Raw genomic sequence first — 15,455 nt, forward strand, 5'->3', positions numbered from 1 at the left:
CTAATTATTTCATTTTCTTCTTCTGTTACATTGTTAGCTAATACAATAAGGTAAGAAAATTATAGTGAGCATCCCTGTCTTAAGATTGATTTGAATGAAAGTGCCTTCACTATTTAATCATTTAGTGCAGTATTTGTGTTAGGATTTCAGTAGTTACGTTTTTATGTTTAAGTGGTTACCTTCCTTCTGTTTTTTTCTTTTGGTGACTTTTTATTTTAACAAAATTTCAACTTATAGAAAAGTTGCAAAAATAGTACATTTGGCACCATTTGTCTTAGCATTTTCTCACAATTTTTCCCTCCCCCTGCATCTACTTTTTTCTGAACCATTTAAAACTAAGATGGAGACACGTCCCTTTCTTCCTGAACATTTCAGTGTAAAGCTTTCTAAGAACGATGACATTCTTATATGTAACCAGAGTATAGTTATCAAAATTAGAACACTTAACATTATACAATATTAATATCTAATCCATAGTCCATGTTCTAATTTTGTCAGTAGTGCCAATAATGTCCTTTTCAGCATTTTCCCAGTTTCTCTTTCCTTTTCATTTATAATTTTTCACTTATATTTTCTTAACGTAATGAATTATGTTGAGAAATTACCTAGGGTTGGGCCATCCTAGAACTGATATAATTCATGATATATTGTTATTTTATGTTACTGCTGGATTTTACCTGGTAGTTCTTTAATTACTTCTCTTTTCATAAGTGAGCTAGATTTTCCTTTATAAAATGAATTAGCAGAGTCTATCTTTCTCTGTAAATTGATTTTTGCTTGATTAGTATAGGAATTAACCTGATTTTTAAAAGGTAGAGCATACTGGCTCTCTCAGACTGTCACTCACAGGAGAAGACAGATGTGTCACAGGTAAAAGAGGGTCAAGGAGAATTCATCCACATTATGTGGAGCAGATAGAATGTCCATCAGAGATATGATATATCATAGAATGCCTATCATAGACTATTTTATTTGATAAACATGTATCATGGCAACTCTGCAGACATTCTATTGCAAAAAAATCCTACCTTCCAAACAGATTACCCTCCTGGCACACCTTACAAACTGTCCTGTCCTCCACCAGTGGAACAGTACCACCATACTTCTCCTCCTTCAGCCTTACCAGACGTCTGTGTACCCAAAGTGCCTACCCACAGGAGAGCCCATATGCTCCGCTAGGCATGTACTGCACACAGCCCCTATGTGCAATGCCCCTGCACCCTTCCCCCTCACCCAGGGGCATCAGGGTCACTGTGGGCATGTCAGTAGGCACTCTGCTGCTGACTGCTTACTCCCCAACTCCTGTAGCCCCTTTACCCAGTTGCAGTGCTGCAGGAACACCCATCTACAACTGTGTGCCCCCTCAGTGGTAATCTCTCTGCAAAGGTCTGAAGATGGAGTTGTACAGTCACATTACAGAGGTTTCACAGCTGGTACTGCATGCCTCATGCCTTCAGTCAGGATTCTGTTCTTAATGCTCTTTACACTTAGCTAAACACTATGACGTTTTGGCCCAGCAAGTCCCAGCACCAGTAGTCTTCAACTAACTTTCTGGGTTATTATTTTTTAAGATTTGGACTGCCTGGCAATTTTTTATGTAATGATAATGATAAAAAAGGAATACTAATCTATTCTGAATCATATCTAGTTGAATGCATATTTAAAAAAAGCACAAAAACAAAGCTTACTCAGTCTACCTGCAGTGACTATTGCAAGACCATCATATGCAAATCCAAAAGAACAGAAAAGTATTTTATAACTTGTATCAGAAATGCACTGTTGTAAGGTATGCAAAGTCTTCATCAGTGTAAAGTGAATTTCTTCATAGAGCATCTGAAGTATTCTAGGCCATCCTTCAACCTCTAGGGGTTGATGTGGGTTGCCAGTTAGAAACTTGGACTTTTAGTTTCAGCACTCTGTTTCTACTCCCATGACTGCACTGGAAGTAAGCTACAGGGCTGGGGATGGTGGGGACTGGAGTTGCTCTAACACAGCCAGGTCAGTGTGCACACCCCCTTTTTTTCCCCAATTAGGCTCGGGGGTCATTCTTACAGATCATAAATAAATACTAAAATTATGTGGCCAGTACCATTAGGGTGGTAGGGGGTGGTTTGTATGTCAGCAAACCAGTTTTCTCTGCTATCTCAATTATTGTTGTACGTTTATTATAATTCATTTGTGATTAGACAGTTTAAATACAGTATAAGCCTTATTTTTTAAAATAGTATATAAGAAAACATTTTTACCTTTGATTTTCTATTTTAATATTAGGGAGGTGTTCCCATGGGGTTAGCATCTAAACCCTTTCAGATTTTATACGGACACACCGATGAGGTATTGAGTGTTGGCATCAGCACTGAGCTAGACATGGCAGTTTCAGGATCAAGGGTAAGATTTCACCTTTAAAAAGCACTAATTATTTTCTCTACAAATTCAGAAGCAATATTAATTCTTAAAATGTTCTTCTAGGGAATTCGTAAATGTATAAAAATTTTATGCCATTTTTGTGTAGGTCTTTGCAAAAGTGTATTAATAGAGAAAGAAAGAACTTAAAGACACTGAATTCTGTTTTGAGATTTATCAGTCTTGTTGGTTAAGGGAGGAGGACATTCTGTGAAATAAAATACTGTTTGAATTTTCAAGATTGGGATTTTTCCTAAGTTATATGTATCCTTGGTAGAATAATCCTTTTCTCAGTTCCTTTTCCATGTTTCTTTATCTGGCCTACTTTCCTTTCTCCTTTTTTGCCATTTTTTTCCATTTGCTAATGTTTTCTCTTTGTAGGATGGCACTGTGATTATACATACCATTCAAAAAGGTCAGTATATGAGGACTTTACAGCCCCCTAGTGAGAGTTCTTTGCTACTGACCATTCCGAATTTGGCCATATCTTGGGAAGGACATATTGTCATCTACTCCAGCATTGAAGAAAATACTACTGTCAAGGTATAAAACACTTTAATGCAGTAAGGCTAGGATATTTTAAGCTTGTCTTTCCCTCCCCACATTATACATGAGGCATTTTGAGGAAGGGAAGAACACAATATTTATTTTAAGGAGAATGTTTTCCTTTCATCTTTCAGTTGTTCATTTCTTTTTATTAGATAGGCTTCTATCACATTCTTGGCCTAACATTTCTACTTTATTTTAACTTTTCCTATTGGCCTATATAATAAATGATTTCAAAAATGATTTCTGAGTATGTGGGACCTGATAAACTTAAGTCGAAATTGTAGCCAACTTAAATTCATTTTGCATAAGACAGAGTATAAATTTTAGGAAACATGGATTTTATATGTTTATTTTCCTGTCCATGATACTGCTTTTTAAAAATTTAAAGTTTAAAAAAATTTTTAATTAAGTTTTTTTTAATTTAAAAAATGTGCAGTGGTTTTTTGGACTAGATAATTTAATTCTTCTTTTGGGGGGCAAGATTTTTTTATTAATATTTATCATTTAAATGTTATCTACATATTCTCTCCTTAAATATAACCATATTTTTTATTGGTTTAAAGTCATTAATCATTCTATTATTATCATAGCCTTACCTGACAATATGAAAACTCAGTTTTATTTGAGATCATTAAATTTTCTTAATCAAATCTTTGCAGGATAAGAATGCATTGCATCTGTTTTCTGTAAATGGCAAGTACCTACGGTCTCAAATCCTACGGGAACAAATATCAGACATATGTATAATTGGAGAACACATTGTCATGGGCAGCTTACAAGGGTTCCTGTCCATAAGAGAGCTCCAGAGGTAAATACTAAAATTATTGAAGTATCGCGTAAGAAAAGGGGGTAATAATTTCATCCAGGAGTGGAAATCAGAAATCTGAGATTTCTGGTTTTTTGGTTTATCAATTATTATGAAAAATGTCTCTTTTTGCAACTATGAAAAAAAAATGTGGGAAGCTAAAGTATACCAGGTTTAGTAAATGCAATATTACATTAAAAAAAAAATGTAGAAAAAAAAAGTTCTTCATAGGACAAAAGATGGATTATGGATTTGAAGATTTGTCCAAATTACAGTTAGAATTTTTACAAAACAAAAACTTTATATAAGAAATATTTAAAATATGGTAAACAAATAGATACTCATGTATCTGTGCAAGTATATGTATGTATTATAAAATTGAGTGGAAAAATTTTATATTATTTAATCCAGTGAAGGAGAAAGATGTTTGAATAGTGGATATGTTTTGAAGTTTGGTATTCTTCATTAAAAATTTACTAGCTTATATACACGAAGTAGCATTATTCCCTGTGTGCCCCAAATACCTTTTTTCCTTTGCTTTGCTTTTAAAAATTATATTATTGATATTTATCCTTGGCACCCCCAAAAGTCTTTTTTATAAATTATTTCCTGATCCAGGGTGTTCTGTCTTTATGCGTTCATATCGGATTCACCTCTCTAACAAAATTCCCCCTATTTTATTTTTCCTTTCTCATTTTTGTCATTCTTTCTCCTGTGATAGATCAACTCCCCATTTTCTCATATAGCCCTGGTTTCAGTGTACTATTAGGAAAATCCCAAATTAGAAAAACCATGGGATCTTTTAGCAGTTCAGTCTAACTAAATGTGCAGTATTAAAAGTCTAGTTGTATGTCTATCATAAGTTTCTTCATTCTCTAATCACTAAACCAACACAGGCATTTTTCATAATGACATATCAGACAAAGCAGATAGACCAATTTTATTGACCTCACTACCCCTCTGTTCCCAGATGTGCCCTCTCTCGTGTGTGCATGTGCACATAGACACACATACTGTTTGAGCTTTTTGGTCTTTGTGTCTCGCTTTCACTTACTAATCAATCAAGTAAAAAAGCATTTACTGAGAGCCTCTGTGCGCTCTGTACTGTACTGCTTATTCATAATTACTGACTTTAAGGAGTTTTAGAATAGCTGGGGAAATAATAATACTTGTGTTTTAATTAGAACAGTTTTAAAACTAAATTATGTGGTTTTAAGTGCAGAAAGAGTTTGAAGACATTAAGGACTGCTGTAGATAAGATTAGTCAGAGGAGTCTTAGTGAAAGATTAGTAGGAATCAAAACGGATATGGGGAGAGGAAAGGCCTTCGAGAGGTTGGGGTAAGCAAGATCCGAAAATGAAAAACAAAGGAGCAGGGACTGCAATGAGCATTGTATTTGGTGCTGGATTTCAGGGATAAGGTCAAGGCAAGGCTAGACTAAATGCCCCCTGATGATCTGAAGCTCAGAGGATGGTGACTGGTAAAAGAACTATATTTTCACCTGTTTTAGGAAGGACACTAAGGGCAGGAATGTAGTTAATATCCAGGTAGAACTCTACCTAACTCTTTTCCTCATTTTGTCTCTCACCCGGCCTCTAATCCCACGAGCATCCTTCTACCAAGGGAACACACATGGACTATTTGCCTTAGGTAAATGAGGAATCAAAAAGAGAATTCATAATAAAAGAGTAGATTGAAAATGGAAGGGTCTCTAGAGACTAAGGATAATACTTTTTATATTTTGGTTGATGGTTTTATTAATATTATTGTTTGGTTAAATATGGTTATTAGAAAAGTAGGTGTTTAGAGAAAAAAATCTATCAAATATTTTAAATAATGATATAAATGTGGGCCCTTTTATGAGTCACTTCAACTTTCTGAACCTAAGTTTTCACTTAAAATTCTAATGCAGAACTAGATTATTATCTTCCAGATATAAATTCTGTGAATTCTTTAATCCATGTAATCATGTCCATATTTTTTCTCTTCTAGTTTGAATCTCAGCGTCAACCCATTAGCTATGAGATTGCCTATCCACTGTGTGTGTGTAACTAAAGAATACAGCCATATTCTCGTAGGATTAGAAGATGGCAAATTGATTGTGGTGGGTGTTGGCAAGCCAACTGAGGTAAAACTTAGCATCAAGAAATTCATTTCCCGCACTGTTGGAGATGCCTTTGGTTCTCCTTCAAGCCCGTTGAATCAGATGCCACTATTATGGATGAACAGATTAAAAAATAAATTTTATTTTTCAAAGGGCAGTAAATGAAAAGAGTGGAAAAAGCTATTATTCATTAATAATGTTTGTATTATTATATATGATATATTGTGATAGTTGAGAGCCCCCATTTGTCAGTTTCCACCTGCCCTGTGTGAATAAGAAATTTATTTTATTCTCTGTCTTTCCAAATCTAGATTCAAGACCACTACTGTACACAAAAGTATTTATAAAAAATGAAATAAACACTCCAACAATAAAACTATTTACTTTAATTTTAACAAATTCCCAGAATGACAGTATGTCAGTTGTACTTTTGTACTTCCAAATAAGAATATTCCCGTATAACATGCTATCTTCAGTGAATTTCTTATTGTTATTATAAATGTACATGCCATTAGTTTATCAAGTACTGCATTATTGAGATACAAATCTAATGCTTATTCCTAAGAAAACTTAGTGTCTGTTCTCCAAGTAATTTAGTGATTCTTCTAGAAAATTTATTTTATTATGTATATTCATATTCAGCATTATAAATTTTTGGAGTCCCCATCTGTCTTTTTCTGAGAAATTTAACAATATGACATCTGTAGGGATTATTTCAAGAGAAGAATTATAGTGGTTATAATACATCTATATAGGAACCTTTTTGTTTTATAACTATTTTAAGATTTCTTTAGTCCTTATACTCCTCTTAAGGATATTATTTTAACAAGAGAGGTTTTATTAAATGAAAGTGACCTGCAACAACATTTAGATTTAGATGTAAGAATTCCCAAACACCAGCAACTTTATATGTATATTGAAAACATTTCAAGTGTTTCCATTCAACACTAATTGAATTTCTTGATTAAAAAATTTCCCACATCACTACTGCCCTCTGATAATGTGTTGATTACGTGCGAACACTGCTCAGACTTCACTCTTTTGAGTGTTTTTCACTTTTATGGTTTCCTCAACTGCCTTTTTAAATTCCCCTTAGATAATTTGTCAGTTTTTTACTTTACTGAGTTTTTTTAATGAAACAACCACTACATGCATACATTTTCTTTAAAAAATTGACGAAAAACATCTAAGCAGCTTCATTCTATAGGCCTAAGTTAATATTTTATAATATTTATCAAGTAAGTTTGATAATTTGCCCTTATTGAAAAGTTTGATACATAGAATCTGAATTGTATATAAATTTTTGAATCAAAGTATTTTCCATCTGTTCTACATCTTTGAATTTATCAGCTGACTTATGGATTTACTTTAGTAAATAATCTGATAGGATCCTTAGAATCTTGTGCAATTAAAGTGTAATCCATTCTATAAATATGACTGTGTGGAAAATTAAATACATCAGTATTCCGTTAGGAAAGGCATATTTATATTTCAAGATCCATTTTTATCTAAAGGATTAAAATCCTGATTGATGTATATTTTTATATCATGCATCAGTTTTATATACTACACTGTCAGTGTGAAATCCATATTTTTAAAGGAGATGTTAAGGTAGTACTAGAGTAACAGAAATAACGTTTCAGAAAATATAGCTAGAAATGAAAATGCAAAACAAGCATGCCAAAGCCACTCTGGTGTCTTTACATGAGACTTGCTTGACTTTAATCACTCCGATAAATGTACCCTAGAAAAGGACTTATAAAAGTAGGTGGCAGAGAAATCATGATTAAAAAATGTTTCCTTTGTGGGTTTTTTTCCCCCATCTAAAAGTATAAGCATTTTCAAAAGGGTATTTATTTACTGATTTGATTAACATTTAAATAATATTTATTGTTTGCTGTGAAGTGTGGTAGATGGTGTAAATTTAATGGTGGACAAAATTTGATTCTTACCTTCAAAAGGTGCATGCTATTCTTGTTTTCTAAATTAGTTTTTAACATTGTGTAATTAAATATAATCTTTGAAATTCTTATGTCAAAAAAAATTTTAATTACTCTCTTTTCACCTAAACATCATTTTACTTTCTTTTTATCATTTTGATATTAATAGTACGCAAGTGTAAGGGCGGACAATCCCAAAGATATGTGGCTTGTTAACTAGATGAAGTGTAGTTCGAGAAGCTTATTTTATAATAAGGGAGTCTGTTAATTTTTACATCACTAGAGCATTTAATTTAAGAATTTCCACACTGGAATTAGACCTTTCTCAACTGAAAGGCATAATCAACATAGAAGACTTTTTTTATTGCTGTTATTAATAAAGAATCTTTGAAATGTTAATGATTCTACTAACAAAACCTATCTCTTCTGCATTCTACAAAATCAGTGCCTTGTATGTCAATTTTTAAAATTTATTTTTTCCTTAACATCTATTCTTTGTTTTCTGGATTACTTTAAACAGACACGTTCAGGTCCACTTTCTCGAAAATTGTGGGGATCTAGCAAGCGACTCAGCCAGATTTCAGCTGGAGAAACTGAATATAATACTCAAGATTCCAAGTGATTACCATTTCCATCTTCTGTCATGGATAATTGAAACTTGATTTACTGCTTTGTCACTTTAACTACATCTCTCAACTATCTTCAGTGTTTTGGGGCTTTTATCCCTGAAACTCATTTAGGGATTACCACAATTTGGTATGGTATGTTTATAAAGATGTAAGTTGTATTATTATCCCCCTTTAAAAGCTGTTTAGCTTTATTAAATTCAATCTTATCAAGTAATTCTTAGTCTGCACTAAGGTGGATTTGAGAAAATACCTGAAATTAAATTTAATGACCCATTCCTAAGGATCATTAAATTCATTTTTTAAAACAAAATTCCAAAAATGAAGAAATTAGTTATTAATATTATTTGCTTATTATTCTCAACAACAAAATTTAAGATGTTTCTAATAAAAGAGTACTGATGATTGGGATAGTTGAGAGACATGGTTTTAAATACACTCTTTAGTTAATCATTTTCCTGTTTATTGACCACCATATTAAAAAATCCATTTATTTATAGAACTGCTGATTGAAGGTAATATTTTAAAGATATCTGTTGCATATTTGAATTTTCAAAACTTGGCATAAATTCAAGGTTTGCATGATAAAATGAAAATAATATTGAAAATGGTACGTTGGCTTATTCCACTATTAGTTAGCTCATTGCTATTGAGAATTTACCCAGATGTATTATCTTTAAATAATAAATGGTTGATAAAGAAAAATATAAACTAGAGATACATTTTACAGATGTATTTCATTAACAGTATAATTAAGGAAAAATGCTTGTTGATTTTGACAGTAGCATTTGCAGCACAGTTATATCTGCAAAGTTCAAAATTTCTTGGCATTTTCTTCACTAAGCAAGTAGTATGTTTTACTCAAGAATTAGAAGAGTTAGCAATAATACACAAATCTATCACATCTTTGTCTAGGACTTCAGTGTGATTGATGAATGTTTTCAAAGATATACATAATTTAAAATAGTAACTTAGATACAGTAATTTTTAAAAATACACACTTATATTTTGTGTTCTGTTTCACTTTTGGGATTATGCTTTATTTATTATGATTAAATATTATATTATGCATTTATTATTCAAGATTTTAAAGCAAAAGGCTGATTGATTTAATCTGGAATTCGAAGTGATTCTTAAAGTCCTTTCATAAGGTCATCTTTTGAGTTAGGAAAGGGAGCTTTTACAACTACAGATGTTCTTAATTTGAGATTCCATGAATTCGGGGAGATTTATGAATCCCCTGAAATTGTGTGGAAAACTTTTGTATGTTAATTGCATTCTTCAGAAAAGAATGGTTCTATGGCTTTCTTAAAGGGGTTTGTGACCAAAAATTAAAGATTAAGAATGACTTTTTACAATAACAGCTTTAAAAAATAATAATCTTTTTTATCCCACAAATCATAGTTATCCTTAAATCCAGTTATCTTCTCCATTGAGCGTTTGAGAAATTTCCCTCCCACATTTCATCTCTCCTATTGGGTGCAGTATTCAGTGCCCTTTCCCATATAATCCCATGAGTGAGTAAAGAGTTTTTAAGAAGTAAAGAATTCTGTTTAGGGAAAATTTTTTAATTTGATTTGTTATGAGTCAGGACTAATAAAAACTTAATAAAAGAATCTGCTTTCAAATGAATTAAAATCCTGTGTTTTATACAGTAAGTAATAGTTATGTTTTACAGAAATAATACTGATATCAGTGCAAGTATAAAATAGAGCATATGTAAATGTGAAGATTTCCTTTTTTTTAGGACTTCAGGAATTTGTGTTGAAAAAAGTCTTAAAGCAAATTAATAGAGGTAATCATGCTTTATAAATGAGATTGCTTCTGGTAGTGTATTTCATTCTATCTTCATTTTTTATTTTATATTTTTAGGAGGTTTCAAGCTAGCAGAACAAGCATTGTTGGTCTTTGGATTAAAAAATGTTGATTTAAAAAAAAAAACTTTCTAAATCAAAACCGTACAAAAATTTCTTTTGCTTAATTCATCTAGAGATTTTCATATAAGGATACCTTCTGTATTTTCTTTCTTTTTAAGGTTACTTAATATTGGTTTTGAAAATTGTTTTGGATAAATTCCTAAATTTATATTGTTTTATTGTGCTGCTTTTTAGATGGAGAAACTGAACAAACTATTAATTTTGTAGCTCAAATAGGAAGAAACTTTGCTCACAGTAGATTAGATATCCTACCTAGGATCATACTAGATATTCAGTGCGATGTAGTTATTCCCTATATTACTTTTTCCAAAAGGTAAAAACAAATATATGAAATTTTCAACGAAAAGTCTTGAGAATACTAGCAGCAGTCTAAAAAGAAATGAAGCTTAGTTATCTCTTTAAATAAGTAAACACAGTGGAACTATTAGCTGAGTAATATGTTCCTCTTTTAAACAATGTAGCCCACTGAATAAAAAATTCCTAGATAAAATTACTTGGAAGATGCACTTTTGGGGATTCTAATGTATTCTGATGTTATCCATAGAAATTATTTCTATATCATATAATGAAAGGAATTAGCAGTATCTTAGAATGGAATAACAAGTGGACATTTCAGTGATGATTGTAATATTACACATACCATTGCTGTTATAAAATCTTTTGTCTTTGCAGAACTTTTTCATTTGATTTTGTTTCTTGACACTGTTAATGAGGGGAATAAAAACCTTAGCATCCTGTGATAGGGATTTATACTAAGATAATGATTTTACTTTTAGAAAGGGAGATCAAGTATTAAAATATATAATAGCCGTGCTCATTTAGAGAATAAAGAAGCTTTATGAATTTTTTTCAATTTCCCCCAATCAGTATTCTGTCATTACTTATATAAACTGGAAGAGAGAAGGCAAAATAAATCAGGGCATGAAAATAAGGAAACTGTGTAAAAATGAAGTTGGCTAGTTGGTTTCAAGTCTTTCATTTTAGCCTGTGTAGCTCATGTTAACTATGGAGAAATTTCTGTTAATTTCCTGGTCTCATTGCATCCTTTTGTTTGAGAAAAATGCCAAGTATCTATTTTGTTATTATCAAGGCATATCAATTAAGCTTCCTCTTTTTCTATTTAGGGCATGTAACAATTATCCTTCAGAGAACTGGTAACAAAAATCAGTTTTATGCTTCTGAGAGGAATGAGTGTGCACTCATAATTAGATTTGAAGGTTGAATTTTGAGACTTTTTGTGTTCTGTTTAAATAGGAGGAAGCAGAGAAAACAGGCTAATTTGGATACCAGATTTCTATTTAGTGATGACAGAGACATGGCCTTTGCCTTTAAGTATTGTTTATATTTTACCAACTAAATCACTATTGAAATCCTTTAATTGAATTTAAAGAAGCTAGCTCCTTTTATGTATTTATTTTTATAAAATAAGTATCATTGTCTTTACCACCTTTCCTATGAAAAGCTGCAAGTGCGTGGACTATTAAATATAAAAATAATATAAATATTAAATTATATCATATAATATATATGATATATCTATGTGTGTGTGTATAAAGATTGGTCTCCTCAAAGTATTCTTAAGCCTGTTTTCCATAAATAGGGTCTTAACTGTTTTCAGGATGATGATACAATTTTTGACTGGGATATAAGAAATGAAATATAGTTTTTACTTTGTAAATCTCTTGTGTTTTCCTTTATCAGTCAGGCTTATAACTTGTCCTAATTATTGTTCTTCTAAACAAACTGAAACTATTCTTTTCCCCAAAAATGGCCAATCTTAAATATTTTTATCACTCCCAACAAATATCCATTCTCAATATCCTCTGTTTGCCTAATTCATGTATCATATATTCTCAGCATTCGATTTGTCCCAAACTTTTACTCCAGCCAGAAGATTTTCCTACAGAGTTTTCCTGTATTTATCAGAGACCTGGTGATGCTTCATCTGATCACATTAGGCAAAAACAGTATAGTGATGTCAATTATCATTACAATATTATTTAAAATGCTTTCTTGGCTACAACCTTCTTTAATTTGAATCCAGCATTTTCTAGGCCAGTGTTTCTTAATTAAGCATGCAAATCGGACTTGTCCATGGAGTTTTATAAATATACAGATACCTAGGCACTACTATGGACTTGCTGAATCTCTTTATTTGATATTCTTGGTTAAAAAAAAAAAAAAAAGTCTCAGGATTATTGTATATCTTAAAACATTTTCCACTATAAAAATTGTATTCATTGATTTTTATAAATCAGATATCATATTCACAGACTTACTCGAAATAGGCTTAGAGACATTTTTTCTAAAATTTGTTTAGAATGGCTTTATTATCTTCATTTTGCATGCTGTGGAAACAACCATGTTTCCTTTCAGTTGCATTATTTTTATTATGAGCCCCCTTTAGACTTTACCATTTGAAAATTGTAACTATTGTTTGCTTCCAAAAAAGTTTGTTTGTTAATATTAGTTCCTAATTACTGTCATTGAATATTTGCACCTTTGACTTTGATAGCATTTTAAAGTATAAGTAAAAAGTACGAGTACCAAAATGCTAAATTTAAGACATAGAATTAGATGTCTTGTAGCCTTGAAGCTTGTGATCTGTAGAATTTTTTTAATTAAAAGGCATTGGATAAATTTTCTAAATAAGTACTTCTGATGACTTTTATTGGCAGAGCCTCTGTATGGAAATAATTGTTTAATTTTTCATATGAAAATTCTTAGTGTTACAGGGAATAAAAACATTGGCATTTAAGATATTTAGGCATAATTGGAAGTGATTCAATTTTCCAAGTTAAAAATATAAAGCCATATTAGAGTAAAGGAGTTACATGATTTTCTTCAGTATAAGAAACTTATGTAAAGGTGGCTAGTTTATCAGATACTTTTCTGGTAAATTGCAGTAATTCATCAGACACATCTCCTTATGTTATCTCACTGACATTTGTCATATGTGGTGATTTGTAACAAATCGGAGGATTTGGACCTTTGAAGCTAATGGCTTTAGTGACAAGTAAAAGATGAAGATACAACAGTATTTATCTTTGTCTTAATGCCCATAGTCTTATTATGAGCTGAAAATTCTGGAGGAAGAAAACAAGTAGAATGTCACTAATTCAATATTTGTTTTCTAGGATATAGTTATAATATGTTTCTTTGGAAGCTTATTTTGCAAATATAATAATAGCAACAGCACAATTCTTAATTGTCATTAAGAATTACCTATTTATTTTTTCAAAATTGGCTATTAATGAAGTTTTGGGGTATGTGTATGTGTTTAGTTTCCACTTATAATATGATAGCTGACTCATTTTAAATTAATTTATTTATAACTTTCTGAGTGTACAGAATGATTAGCTACTTGTAATGTTATTGCAAAAGTTAAGACTGATGGGATTGGAAAATAAAATTATATTTTATTGATTAAAATATAAGCTATTTTTAAAAAGAAGTCTTAATCCAATTGGATGTTTTATATTTTATTTTGATAATGATATATTTCTACATAATATGTATTAAAACTAGAGGTTCTGTGGTAGTGTACTAGTTAACATTAAAATGCTGTTTTTGATGTTCCTTCTTTTGGAAATATTTTCTCAAACTATCTAAGTAATATATTTTAAGATTTAGTCATGGACTCAACCCACAAACTCTTAAATGCTACTCTTCCATTTTGAAAGAAAAAACTTGCATGATAGAATTATTTTGCTCTTCAGAATGCAAAAAATTACTTACATTCATCAATAAACATTTTAAAAAGTGGTTCTGGTAGGGAGCTGTCAGTGCCTAGACTTAACCAAAAAAAATTCAAACCTTTTAGTTTTATATATAGGGATCAAAAACAAAACTTTTATTTCTTCCTTTGGAATTTTTATTGCTTTTCCTAGATAGCTTTTTAGTGATTTAAGTATAACAGTTTCTGTACTTCTTCCACAATTGTAGAATATTAAAATAGATGTTACTGTTAAAGATCTTTTACATTTTAGATTCCACTATTCTGCTTTTTACTACTCTCAAATACTGTGACTCATAAACACTACCAAAATTTTTTTGTGGCTACTGTTTATGTGGCTAGTCTGTTATACTCAGAAACTCTTAATAGTTATGTCTTTCCTTCCCCCAAGTATTTGCTCTTTTAGACTTGGGGTAAAAAAAAAAAAATAGCAAAGAGTAATTAGGAGATCTAGTTAGACAGCCATATTCTATAAGAATCAATGCAATAAAAATGAATCCTTTATGGCAAAAAAATATCAAACATTTGATTCATTTCTTTGGTCAGCTTTTTTGGGGACCCACATTAAATGGGAGCATTTCAGCATTTTCATAGAGGGTGACAGTGACTTCTAGGCATGTTTATGCAGATAGTCAAGTCAGAGGAAGGAAGCTAAAAATTCAGAACAACTGCTTTAAAAGAGAATTATTGGGAAATTGTGCTGCTACTTAAATATTTAAGGAATGCAAAAGTTGTGTAGTTATTTTTAAATGTAACTTTTCATTTATTCTGCAATTGACCATGAAAAAGAGAATGTTAAGCTTTATTTATATCTCAATATTGACTGTGCAAACTGTGACTCATGGGATATTTGTATGCCAAAAAAAAAAAAAGTTTTAAAGTCAAGCATCTTTTAGATTTAATAAGGATGTGTGAATATACCTAATTTTGATTAGTGTTCTCATTATAATGAAGTTACTGTTAATTTGGTGCAATACATTCTTTCCTTCCTCATCCTTTTAAAATTAAATATATAAGGTGTATGTTTTGTTTTATTTGTTGCATTGAATACTGTGTGTATATGAGCTGGTGTTTGATGTGTTTCTGTATAGCATGATTTAAGATAATTGAAAAATTTGCACTTTTTTTAGTCCCTTGGAAATTTGTATTCTAACCGTTTTTAAAATGTACATTTATTTTGTACATAATAAATTAACTTTGTATATGAAAAATGGGTTTGATTAAAATAAAAAAAAATGATGTTCCTTTCTCTAGTTGACTTGTAATTCTCAATTCATAGAGTCTAATTGGAACTTAGCCATGCTGTTATTTGAGTAAGCGAGGGATTGAGTACAGTATTTGCTTAGCAACAAATT

The 15,455-nt window shown here is 31.1% G+C and overlaps 1 protein-coding gene across 13 annotated transcripts in view; it reads left to right on the forward strand.

Annotated features, from left to right (window-relative positions):
* NBEAL1 (neurobeachin like 1) overlaps positions 1 to 14,980 on the forward strand; it is a 281,631-nt gene extending 266,651 nt beyond the window's left edge. For 9 of the 13 annotated variants that reach the window (XM_037850425.1, XM_037850424.1, XM_037850418.1 and 6 more), the window contains 4 exons: positions 2,272 to 2,388; positions 2,785 to 2,946; positions 3,612 to 3,760; positions 5,750 to 7,124. In XM_037850425.1, coding sequence (XP_037706353.1) covers positions 2,272 to 2,388; positions 2,785 to 2,946; positions 3,612 to 3,760; positions 5,750 to 6,026 — 705 coding nt within the window. In that variant the 3' untranslated portion in view covers positions 6,027 to 7,124. Of the gene's footprint in view, positions 1 to 2,271; positions 2,389 to 2,784; positions 2,947 to 3,611; positions 3,761 to 5,749; positions 7,126 to 8,321 lie in introns of those variants that run through there. The other 4 variants (XM_037850426.1, XM_037850432.1, XM_037850427.1 and 1 more) reach the window with 3 other exon arrangements.
* The last annotated feature ends 475 nt before the right edge of the window (positions 14,981 to 15,455 follow it).

The sequence above is a fragment of the Choloepus didactylus genome, chromosome 9, assembly GCF_015220235.1.
Source record: "Choloepus didactylus isolate mChoDid1 chromosome 9, mChoDid1.pri, whole genome shotgun sequence".
Taxonomy (NCBI): domain Eukaryota; kingdom Metazoa; phylum Chordata; class Mammalia; order Pilosa; family Megalonychidae; genus Choloepus; species Choloepus didactylus.